The sequence below is a fragment of the Ursus americanus genome, chromosome 28 (genome assembly GCF_024610735.1).
Source record: "Ursus americanus isolate L20-20 chromosome 28, mUrsAme1.1.p, whole genome shotgun sequence".
NCBI lineage: Eukaryota > Metazoa > Chordata > Mammalia > Carnivora > Ursidae > Ursus > Ursus americanus.
The window spans coordinates 476,133-488,354 of NC_142154.1; the positions used below are offsets into that span (position 1 = coordinate 476,133).

The following is a 12,222-nucleotide window of genomic DNA, read 5'->3' on the forward strand; positions in this document are numbered from 1 at the left end:
CGTCCAGAGCCGCTGTGTGGGCCTAGTGGGAGCTCTCCGAGCAGGCCCTCGGGGCCAAGACTGGTGGGAGGGTGAACTGGTCATACAGCGATGGGCAGTCCGCGCCCACCGGCTGGCTCCAGAAATGCCCGGGAGCGTGTCCCAGGCGGACCCCAGGCAGCCAGGCTTGGGGTGTGTGCTCGCGCTGACTGTAAGCTCAGGCGGCTTGCTGCTCCTTGCGGGCCTGGGTTTCCCCGTCCGCAGCACAGAGGGCTTGGATGAGGGCCTGGCCAGCCCACGTGGCAAGGCTGTGATAAGGCAGGGGGTAGAGGAGGGCCAAGGGGGCCGCTCCTGGGAGCCCAGCGCCTCCGGGCCTGAACCATTGCCTCAGACGCCTCTGCCCCCCGCTGCTGGGAGGGCACCCGGGACGGGAGCTGGCTTGGGTCTCAGCCCGATGGGAGAACGGCCGCCCTAGGCCCGGGCCGGCCACACGCTCAGTAAGTGGTCAGGGAGCCCAGGCCTCAGGAAGTTTATCTTGGGGATGGGGTTGCTGACCCTGCCTGTGGCCAGTCCCCCGCCTCTCTGGCCCTGACCCCCTGCCCCCGCGGAGAGAGGGGTCACTGGGGAAGCAGGGGTGCCTTCAGGGGGGCATAGCCAGGTCCCGGGCAGCCCACCGGTGAGCGGCTGGAAGGAAGCCCGGCGCTCAGGACTTGTGCTTCTTGTCGGTGAAGAAGACCCTCCGGAGCTTGTCTGGCTGCAAAGAGGGAGCAGTCGCTGAAGCCGGGAGGCCCTGGACACAGAGAGGCCCAGCGCCGGTTGGAGGCTGGGGCCCAAGCCCCGGAAAGGCCAGCTTGGAATATTGCTGGTTGTTCACGAGCCTCACGGTGCCAGAAATTCCGTTCTGGATGCAGGAGCTGCCTCCTCTGAGAAGGCTAAGGGGAAGAGGGGGTCTCCAGAGGGGTGGAGAGGCAAGCCCCCAGCTCCTCCTTCCCTCACTGGAGGGCCTGGGGTCCCCTGACTCCCAGAGCTCTCTGGTGCAGCAGGGCCCTGGGCGGATGCAAGAGGGGTGGTCCCTGGCAGCGTCAGGGACTGGAGAGAATGTGGGGGGCTTTGTAGCCTGGGGATGTGGCTTCGGGGTTCCTCGAGGGCCTGCCTATAGGCAGAGCCTGTGGTCCCAGGAGAGTCAGGACCTCAGTGGCTGCACCGCACCAGGTGAGGACCCCGTCCCAGGATGCGTGGGAAGGCGTTTCAGCTGGGAACTCGGGTTTCGCTGCCCAGACCTCGAGAGGGTCTGCATGTGCCGAGATCCGAGGCCATCCCCATGGAGAGTGGACCCTCCCTGCTCACTGGCTCAGGGTGCAGGCAGAGTGCGCTGGGGCTGAGGGTGCCTGGGCCCCGTGGGAGCCCCTGACCACCCCCCTCCACCCTCCTGACCTCTTCCCCTGTCCTCTCTCCTATGAGAAACCCTCCAAAATGACAGCCCTGTTCAGCCATCTCTGGGCTGCGTCCTGAGCATGGGAGCACGTCTAGCATTGCCCTTGGGGCAGACTGTAGGACAGATGAAGAAAGGGAGGTCGTGGGTTGGGTGCTAAATGAGAATGTGGGATGCCCAGTGAAATCCGAGTTTCAGGCAAACGAGGAGTGGTCGCAGTATCCCGGACATACTCCTGGGAAGAGTTGTTGCCATGGAAACTGCCTTGCCCAAAGCCGTGTGGCTGGGGGCTGGCTGAGCCATAATGAGGGCCAAGGCAAGTCCGACCTGGAGCCAGGGCCCCTTGTCCACCTGTCACAGTGGCCAGGAGGGGGCAGGGAAACCTGGTCTGCAGAGAAAGCCCTCAGAAGGGCCTAGAAGCCCCGACGTTACATTCAAGCCAAGCAACAGCCCCTCCCACCACCTCCAGGGCCCCCTGGGACAGTAGCAGTGACCTGACCTGCTTGTGCATGAGGGCCACCAGTCCCTCTTACCAGCAGGGGCTAGCAGCCGTCCCATCCCACCATGGAGCCCACCTTGTGTGTCCGTCCAATCTCCTTGCTCCTGGCTGCTGGGATTTGTTCATAGGTGTTCCTGGGCTCGGGGAGCTCCGAGGCCCCTGAGAGCCTCTCGTAGCCGTAGTCTGCGGATCCTGGCAGCTTGCTAGATGGAGGACTGGTCCCGGGACACAGGGGCCTGGCTGGGCCCCCCCAGCGCCCCGGGACCTCCGCGTAGGCACTGCCTTCTAGGTCCGGCACGTCCCTGGGCTCTGATGGGGGCCCTGCTGTCTGCAGGAGCTCGTATGTGTCTGCAGAACGGCCCTGGGAGCAGGGCTGAGCCCTGTGGCCCAGCTTTGGAGACGCCTGGCTCCAGGGGGCAGCCGAGGATCGCGGGGCCTCAGAAGCAGGGGGCAGGAGGTGGCCCCGGGGCGTGGGAGGCCCCATAGGACCCTGCTCAGAGCTCACCCCAGAGAGGGCAGGCCCCGGGCCATCAGGCCTGTTCTGGCCTCCAGCCGAGAGTCTCTTCGGGGGCTCCTTGCTTAGGGAGCTCGCCTGGCTGCCCGCTGGAGCTGGCCCAGGCCTGCCGGACGCCTCTGTGCCCAGGCCTAGCCGTGCCCGGTTCACCCTCCTCAGGGCTGAGTAGACGCTGCTGCTGGGGCTTCCAAAGGACTCCTCCAGGAGGGAGGCGCTTCTCTCCGGGAGGAGGGGCACCCTGTCGGGGGCCTGGGGAGGCAGAAACAGAACCTCGGGGACGCGCCCCCACCGCTAAGATGCCCTCAGGTAGGCAGAAGCTCTCGACAAGCCGCGGCCCCTGTCCTGCTCAGTGTACCTCCCGGTCATGTGGAAGCATTGGCTGACGTTCAGGTTCCTGCCGACCCCCACGCTCCTCTGAGTCTAGTCTTTCCTTGGCATGGGAGGCCGGCGGCACTACCCAAGTTCGTCCTGCCCTGTCCTCCCTCCAGAGTGGTCCACAGGCCCCTCAGAGCCCCCTGAGCCCACCCGCTCGCTGCCCCCCCCCCGCCCCCGTCAGACTAGACCGTCGCCCAAGGCTGTCATTGGGTGTTTATTCCACAAAGTGTGCTGGGTACCAGCTGTGTGTGCGAGACACTGTCCCGGTGCCAAGGAGCCGGGAGCTGGGGGGGGAAGACCAACTCACAGGCAACCCCCCCCCCCATAGTTCAGAGGAATTTCAGGCATTTCTTACCCGTTTTCTCATTCAAGCCTCAGAGGAACTGTAGGAATGGTAAACTGAGGCACACGGCTAGGAAGGCCCAGCGAGGCTGGAGCACACCCAGCTGGCCAGAAGCAAGGCCCTGGGGTGGGTGAGCCCGCACCTCCGTGGGCCTGGTGCTCCCACCCCGCAGCCTGAGGCCGGACCCGTGGGCCTGGCGCACCCCCGACCCGAGGGGCTCAGAATGCTGCTCACCGCCAGCCATTCGTCCTCAGAGAAGCTGCCGGAACTGGCATCCAGGCTCTTCTTGGTGTGGAGGGGGGAGACCTGAGGCTTCGGGCAGGACCAGGGGCTGGCAGCCTCGTCCAGGACCTCCGTGGGGGACGCTGTGGCAGGTGGGTTTTCCAGGCCCAGACTGGTGTGGTGGAGGCCCAGGGTGACGGCATCATAGAGATCGCTGTCCTCCGGCTGGGGGCACTGGGGGCACAGTGGGTGTGCAGTCATGACCCCCCCGCTGACCTCCAGCGGCCTGCCAGTGACAGCCGGAGAGGGACCGACACATGCCCCCCAGGTCCCGGACCTCGGGAAGATGCTGCCTCAGTCTCCCCTTTTCAAACAGGGACCATGACCACGAACCGAGTGCCCCGGATGGCAGTCGTGTGCCCGGCGGCACACACCCCAGGCCCGGGCACCCTGCCCCACCCCCGCACCCTGGAGAAGGGGGTGCCTACCCGGGGGCAGGCAGCAGACAGGGTCTCCCCAAAGGGCTCAAACTGCACCTCCTGGTAATGGCGTACGAGGTCAGCCAGGGTGGTGTGGCTGTGGGTGTCGCCCGAGACCAGGTAGCGCCGGTCCTGCAGCTGGTTGATGACAAAGTGCCGACAGCGGTCGCTGCCCCTGCAGCACAAACGGGGGGGGGGGGGGCTGTGGGTGGTCCAGCCTCGGCCCAGCTGCCCCACGGGCTCCAGCACACACTGCCCGCACAGGCCTCCGTGTGTCCTCTGTCACGGGGCCTGCGGGCGGCTGTGCAGGTTGGGAGCCGGGGAGTGGCCCCGGGTCCCAGGGAAGTCCCTGAGCCTGCCCAGTGGGGCCAGGGAGGCCCCCAGCGGGGTCGCCAAATTTAGAAGGCACCACGGAACTCAGCAGCCGAAATAACAACAAGGCAATATCTTAGAAAATCAAAATCTATACCCAGAAGTCCATGATGAGCAAAATACTAAAATCTTAAACCAAAACAAGGTCCAGCGCTGACTTACTCAGCACCACGTGCCCTGCCCTAAACCCCTGGGGTTCCAGCCCCGCCCCCGGTCTGCCCTGGGGACTCCTGCCCTGCTGGGGTCCCGTCCTCCTGGACGGACCAGGGACCTTTCTGCAGGGAAGCACCAAGCCCCCAGTGCTGCACGGAGGGACGGATTCCCGCCTCCGCATGCGCCCCGTGCTCCCGTGGGGCCACGACCCAGAGCAGAGCAGAGCGCGGTTCCGCTGCGAAGACTCCCGCCTGCCGCCGTGCGTCTATGCTGCTGTCACACAGGGAACTCACTTCCTCCTCTCAACCCTGTGTCTGCGAGATTGACTCGTGTCCCAGCACAGGGAGCTCCCCGACCCCCACGGGTAGAAGCCACTGAAGCAAAACATCCACGATTTACCGCCGTCCCCCCCCCACCCCGTGGCTGGGCGTTTAGGTCGTTTCCAGGTTTGGGCTGCTAGAAATAAGCTGCCGTGGACCTTCGTGTACGCGTCTCTTGGCCAAGGTGCGAGCGCGTTTCTGTGGACACTATGCCCGGAGTGCACCGGGGCTCGGGGGTACGCCTCGGTTGAGCTCGCTAGATCCTGGCGAATGGCTCTCTGGAAGCGCTGCGATGCAGGACTGTTCCAGCTCCGCCACACCCTCGCCAGCTGTCCCGTGTCCTCCGTCTTCCCAATTCTCGCCACTCCTTCTGGGTGGCGTTTGTGTCCCCAACTACTTGTGCCGCCGCACGCCCACATATTGCTGCCCTTTGGACAGCTCCTTTTGTGAGGTGCCCGCTTGAGTCTTTCCCCCTTATTGACCGTGCTGTCTCCGTCTTAGTGGTTCGCAGGAGCTCTTCGGATGTGCTGGCAGGAGTCCCTTGTGAGAGCCGTGCACCACAGCACGTGACTTCTCCCGGAACTCTGGTTTGCCCTTTCATTCACTTACTGGTATCTTTTCATGAACAAAAAGTCTTCATTTTAAAGAAATCCGACGTATCCACCTTGTCTTTTATGGTTAGTAGGTTTGTGTCTTAAGAAATCTTGGTCTTTCTCGAGGTCTTGAATATTTTTCCTGTTTTCTTTTAGAAATGTCCTGCTTCGTTTTCCTCGCTCGGGTCTATGACCCTTCTAGGTTAGTTCAGTTACGTGCGTGGTGTGAGGTGGCCATTGCTTTCCGTCTGGGTAGTCAGTTGCTCCCGCGCCCCTTACTGCGAAGACTTGCCTTTCCCCAGAGAACTGCTGTGAAGCGGGTCAGCGCATGGGGGGCTGCTCTGGACCCCACGGCGCTCCACGGGTCCGTGTACCCATCTCGTGCCTCTAAGCAGCTGTGTAAGTTGGCGTTCCCGCTCAGCCATGTCTGGAAGAAAGAGCTCTGACGCTAAAACGACACTTGGAAGCCGCTGAGCTCACGTGTTTCCAAGTGCTCAGCATGGTACCCGGCACGTAGAATAACAATCACCATCATAATAGTGACCAACGTTTATTTGGTCCTTACGATGTTCCAGCCACTGTGCCAAGCGCCGTTCAATGTATAAACCCGGCCAACCCGGGTGTTCAGCAATCCTACGACGTTGGTACTACAATGTTCCCATCCTACAGATGAAGAGACAGAGGCACAGGGAAGCCCACGCTCAAGGTCACCGTTTGAGCTGGGGCGGTCTGAGCAGGTGATAACTTGGTGTCTGATATGAGGCCTCTGAGGTTTGCCCGGAGCCCTGGCCTCGCTTCCTGACGGGGAGGGGGCTTCTCCCTTCTTCCACCTTCCCCGACCCAGCCTCCTCTCCAGCCCGGGCCTGATGTCCCATCTCGGCTTCATCCTGGCCGTCCTGCCCCCGTCCTGTACCGTAGCCTCATCATTTCACGGGTCCCCAGGGCCTCACGTCCAGGCTCTGTCTTCAGGCCCTCCGTGCACAGCCTGCCGGGAGGACCCTGACCCAACGGCCCTCCCGGTCTATAGACGTCGCCCCGCCCCCCCCATGCAGGCACGCCTCCCCAGGAACCCGCTGCACCAGCCCCTCCCTCCAGAAGCTGGGGCCGTGTCCTGTGGCCAGCCCCTCCCTCCAGAAGCTGGGGCCATATCCCACCCCAGCGCCCTCCCTCCAGAAGCTGGGGCCATGTCCCGTGGCCAGCGCTGCTCACGACCGAGTGCTGAGCCTGTGATGGATGAAGGCGGGGTGGGGCAGCCAGCGCCCAGGGAGAGCCAGGCAGTGGGGGCTGGGGGTCACCTGTCTCATCTGCAAGGCGGCTATGGGACCTCACAGACGGCTTCCTCTCCTACCTGTAGGACAAGATGTAGCTGGTGGCCCGGTCACTGAGGCGGATGAGGAAGGAGCCGAGAGCTTTGTCCCCAAGCAGCTGCTCCGTCTGCCTGAGCAGAGGACATGCAATTAACGGGGGGCCCGTGCCCGTGCGGCAGCAGGAGCAGGCGGACTCGGACCCGCCGCAGAGTCCCTGCTGGCCACGCCCTTGGGCGCCAGACCCAGCGCACAGACCTACAGCCCTCTATGGGGGCCTCTCTCAGACGGGCGGCTGCAACTGTGGTCTGTGTGCACTCAGACCGGCAAACTCGAGATTCAGTCTTGGGCTGGGTGGGAGCCCTGAGGTCCCACATGCACCGCCCTCCAGGGCAGCCTTAGTGGCAGGCACAATAGCCACTGACCCTGGCCACCCACTCTCTGCCTGAGTGTCTCTGTAGTAAGAATGAGTCCATATAGCTGGAGATGTTTAAGTTTGGGGAGGTCTCTGCCTCAGGACCACTGTACAGTTGTGCAGGCTGTGCACTGCACAAGAGTTCCTACAGGGAGGAGGTGCTGCTATGCCTGGAGCCTGATCACAATAGCAACTCCTAGGCTCTCGTCTCCCCTGCGTGTCCCTTCCAGCCCGAGGCAGCTATGGACATTTCTGAATGGTGCCAAGTATTTTGGAGACGTGGAGGAAAATTCCAGCTCTCTCTGGTTTGGCAGTAGATAGACCACTCGCTCACCAAACACGTACTGAGTGCCTGCCTGCTCTGTCGACTGCACATTCTGCACAGCCCAGTACTAAATCAGAGCGCGGAGCCCCTCACTCACAAAGGGAGTCTTTCAAGATGGGGATGGCAGAGCCATGAAGTAAGTTCCTTCGTCCCGAGCTCTGGCCGCTTGCACGTCCGGCGCCGTGCGAATGCAGGCCCCCACATCGCAGCCTCCACTGCGGGGTAGCGCACGTCCAGGATGGCCCGGGTCCACCCCCGCTCAGAGCAGCTCTCTCATCCTCCCTAGGAGTGGTGTCCTGTTTGGGTGACAGCCGGATGGCCCTCCGGTCGCTCACCCGGGTCTCGGGGCAGGTCCCAACGCACCTGCGCCTGCCCGGTCTCTCTTCCTGACCGACACTCAGAGTGGGGGCCGCTGCTCTCGCCCCCCGCCCACGGGAGCAGCCCCCGGACATGGCACTCCTCAGTCTGCTCCTTGCCAACCCGGGGCGCAGCAGGGGCCAGACTTGTTCCGGGGGCCCCAGACCTTTCTCTCGGCCCCGACGGGCTGCATGGGGCATGTGGACGGGGCCACTTACTTGCGGGTAATGAATCCGTGAAACCAGGGGGGCAGGGCTCCGTCCTGCAGGATGAGGGGCGCCTGCGTCTCCGTGAACCACGTCAGGGCCAGCTCCTGCAGCTTGGCCAGGGCCCGGCTGTCCCCTGCCTCTTCGGGGAGCCGCTTCAGGCTGCCCTCCATTCTGGCCAGCGCTAAACGGGAACAGAGCGCAGACTGCGCACACGCCTCTTTATCTGTGTGCGCCCCGCTCATTTGCCTGAGCCCGTGCCCGCCCTGACCCCCAGCAACCACAGCACACAGGAGCCCTATTGTCAGCTCTCCTTCCTGATTCTGGGGCGGACACCTCGTGTGGCTGGAGACACTGGGGGGAACATCCTATTAGCAGCTGGGTTCGGGGGAACTGGATAAGGGAGGAGGCCCCGGACTTCCTGGCCCCTTTCCCCCAGCCTCCAGCCTCGGCCACAGCTGGAGACCAGGCCCCGGCTAAGGTCGTCAGCCCAGCTGCCATTAGCAAGGCAGTGGGGTTAAATTCTGTTTGTCCTTCCCTCGTGGAGGCCCTGGTGAAGTTCCGTGCTGACGATCTCCTTCCACTCAAGTTGTATTGTCTACTGTGCACCACGTGCCCTGGGCTGTGGGAATCACGTCGTGCACAAAACAGCACTGAGAAGTCCACGTACAGAACACGGTCTCAAGTGTAATGTGCACCCCGATGGAAAGGGGGAGGGAGAAGAGGGCGTGGCTCACGTCAGTAGGGGTTGGTCGGGGCGGGTGGGGTTGAGGGGGTCTTGCCCAGAGGTGACTGGAGCAGACAGGTGCCCGGGGGAGACGAGAGGCCGCTCGCCTGCAGAGGATGAGGGGGTCTTCGCCGGAGATGCGGGAGAACAACCGGGACATGCATCCAGCGGAGCTGATGAAGACGCACATCGCATCCCGGCACCGCGGGCACTTTGAGAGGCCTAGTCCAGTGCCATTGATTTCCGCCGGAAGGCCACGTATTTTATTATGTGCATGTAAAAATGCAATTTTTTTTTTAAAGATTTTATTTATTTATTTGACAGAGATAGAGACAGCCAGCGAGAGAGGGAACACAAGCAGGGGGAGTGGGAGAGGAAGAAGCAGGCTCATAGCAGAGGAGCCCGATGTGGGGCTCGATCCCATAACTCCGGGATCACGCCCTGAGCCGAAGGCAGACGCTCAACCGCTGTGCCACCCAGGCACCCCTAAAAATGCAATTCTGAGAAGTCTGTGGGCGTCACCAGACCCCAAAGGGGAAGCTGGGGTCTGACGCAGAGTTGGTCTGCTGCCAAAGTGAGTTCCCGCACGTATTCAAATGCAAAGAAATGTGTTTTTATGATTTTCCATGAGGCACTCTCTCCCCACCTCCCTTTCAGGCGCTACTCTCGTGGGCAGAACCTGGTCATTTCCATAGGAAGACAAAGGCGTTCTGTGCCTGAGGGGCCAGGGCGAGGGTCCCCAGTGGGGCAAACAGGCAGGAGTCTCTATCCGTGCTCAGAGGACAAGCAAGGCCCAGGTCTGGGGGCCTAAGGGGCTCCGTGAAGGACTGGGGGTGGATGGTCCCTGAGCCACACGCCCACTGCTCAGTCCCCCCCGTGGTCACCTAGGGGACACTGGTGCGGCCGTGCCCCTCAGATTCCCCTCCCCGGGGCGCCCTGAGGGGCTGGGCCTGGGACCCTGGCCCCCGTCGGCTGGCTCTGAAGCTTTGACGTAGGTCTTAGCCCTCACCACCTCTCAGGGCCTTCGTCTACGCAAACGGAGGGGAGAACCCTCCCTGGCAGGGTCTGGGGCTTCAGAAGGCCGTCGGGCGGCTGCAAGAAACGTCAGCCCCCGCTCCCGTTTCCCAGCGGCTGGGGACTCCTCCAAAGCCGGCTGTGTCTGTCGGGTCACCAGCCCCTCGTGCTGGGGTCTTCTCCCGAGGTCATGCCCCTCCTGCCAGACCCACACCTGGCAGCGGGCCATCCCCCAAGGGGCTCCCGCCGGAGGGCGCCCCGTCTGGCTTGCCCTCCCAGAGGCCACCCCCAAGGTCTGTCCAGCCGTCCTGACCGGGGACCCGGCCCCAACCCTCCACGCCGCCTTTCCTGAGCCCGTGCGGTGGCCATGGGAGGCCGCCGCGGCCTCGTCAGAGAATTCTAGCGCTTGTTGTTGTTTGTGCACGAGACGGTTTCACACCCTCTGTCATTCCGTCAGTGGGCGTGGATTTGCTCCCTGACACGAGGGCGTGGGGAGCCAGCAAGCCGATTTCTTTGTCTGCCTCATTCCCCACCCTGTCCTGTGCCTAGAACAGTGCTCGGCACACGTAGACGCTCAACAGACACGTTTAATTTAACTTGAATCACTCACTTAGGTTTTATTTAAATTCAAGTTAGTTAACATACAGTGTGTTATTAGTTCCAGGGGAAGAATTTAGTGATTCGTCATTAACACCCAGCGCTCATTCAACAGGCATATTTTAAATGATTGTTCAGATACATGATACACTCATATGGCGGTTCAAAACAAAATATATAAAAAGGTATCCGTGACAATATTTTCCGTCCAAGCATTAGATCCCATGCACCCAGTCCTTCTCACTCCCGCGGGACCCACGGCCGCACCTTCCCTGCATGTCCTTCCTGGGTCTCTCTACGAACCCCCAACTCCGTACGTAGATTCGTACTCGGGGGCGGAATCCCGTACGGCGTTCTGTACACGTGCAGCGCTCTGCTTTGTGACACAATCCAGCGCGCCATCCTGGAGCTCTGCCTATAGGAGGCCCCCCGGGGTGCCGTGCGGGCCGTGGCAGCGGGACAATCCCTCTGTGGCTGCCCCGTGAGCTTTGTGACCAGCCCCCCGCGGGAGGCTACTTGATCATTTCGAATGTTCCGCTGGTTCCAACATCGCGGCAGTGGATGGCCTCACGCGCACTCGACCGTGCTCAACTGTGAGGACGTCCACGGAACACCATCCCCCAAGCGGCACCGCTCCCCTCAAAGGCTACTTGTGTCTGTGGTTTGGGTAGATGTCGCCAAATTGCCTTCTTTCGGGGTTGTATTCATTTGTGCTCAGTAACTACTGGAGGAGTGGGCAGACGCAGGGATAATATTTTCCAGCTCAGTCTTTTTGGGGCCTCCCGCTTGCAAGAAGCGCCAGGAGAGGGGCTGACGCTGGTCAGGAGAGGTCACCAGTTTCACTATGACTCTCTGGCCCCTCGACACCACTGAGCAAGTCTGTTTCTGCACAGCCCCCCCCCCCCGGGAGATGCCCTCAGGGCCCCCCTCCCACCTCACGTGGGCAGCTCTGCTGTAGCCACAGGACAACAACCAGGTCCTGGGAACTCGACAAAGGCCCGTAGAAATGTCTGGGACCCAAGTGAGGAGACACCCCAACACTCCAAAATCCAAGAAGAGAAAACTATAAAATCACAATGAACCAGTGCGTACGCAAATGTCTAGACAATGGATATTGCATCAACTTTATTGAGCATTCATGAAAGATTCATCACATCCGAAAACGATTGGGAGATCAGATGGTTCCCCGCGCGCCGCCCCCCCCCCCACCCGCCTGCCAGGACCCCCGAGTGCGCAGGAAAACTGCCAGGAAGTTATCACCAGCCACCAATTAAATGAATTCTCAAAGCCAAATCCTCCCAAAGCAAAATCATGTAAAAATATTTTCCCAAGGGCCGCCTGGGTGGCGCAGTCGTTAAGCGTCTGCCTTCGGCTCAGGGCGTGATCCCGGGGTCTTGGGATCGAGCCCCACATCAGGCTCCTCCGCTATGAGCCTGCTTCTTCCTCTCCCACTTCCCCTGCTTGTGTTCCCTCTCTCGCTGGCTGTCTCTCTCTCTGTCAAATAAATAAATAAAATCTTTTTAAAAATATATGTATTTTTCCAAAGGTTCAAAGCAAAAAAATGTGTGTGTGCATATATATATATATATATATGCACATTTTTTATAATGTAAAATGGGACTGTCATTTCAGAATTATATATATTTGATTTGAAGTGAAATGGGGTCTCCAAAGAGTGTCTTGGACCTACCACGGTCTTAAAAACAACGCCAGCCCCACCTGCTCCACAGAACACGCCTGCTCAGGGCCCGTGGGCTCCTGAGCACCACGGAGGAAAGGGAAACCACCCCTCAGACCAGCGGGCCTCCCTGTCCACCACCTCTCAGTCTTGGTGTCAAGAACAAGTCAGCTTCTCCATCGATCATCTGGCCTCAGCCGTGACTAGGTCCGAGTTCCAGACAAACTGAGAATCTGCAGTGGCAGGGCGTGTGCTCGTGAGGCCCAAAGGAGGGACGGCCACGTAGAAGTCAGTTTAGGGCCTGCTGTGAAGATCGGG

At 61.3% G+C, this 12,222-nt stretch overlaps 1 protein-coding gene across 1 annotated transcript; it reads right to left on the bottom strand.

Annotated features, from left to right (window-relative positions):
• Positions 1-682: 682 nt before the first annotated feature.
• On the bottom strand, positions 683-8,061 carry SH2D7 (SH2 domain containing 7). The gene is made up of 6 exons (XM_045804469.1): positions 7,901-8,061; positions 6,630-6,719; positions 3,853-4,018; positions 3,377-3,589; positions 1,987-2,673; positions 683-733 (listed from the first exon to the last, which is right to left on the bottom strand). The coding sequence occupies exons 1-6, from the start codon at positions 8,059-8,061 to the stop codon at positions 683-685; spliced, it is 1,368 nt and encodes a 455-aa protein (XP_045660425.1).
• Positions 8,062-12,222: the final 4,161 nt, after the last annotated feature.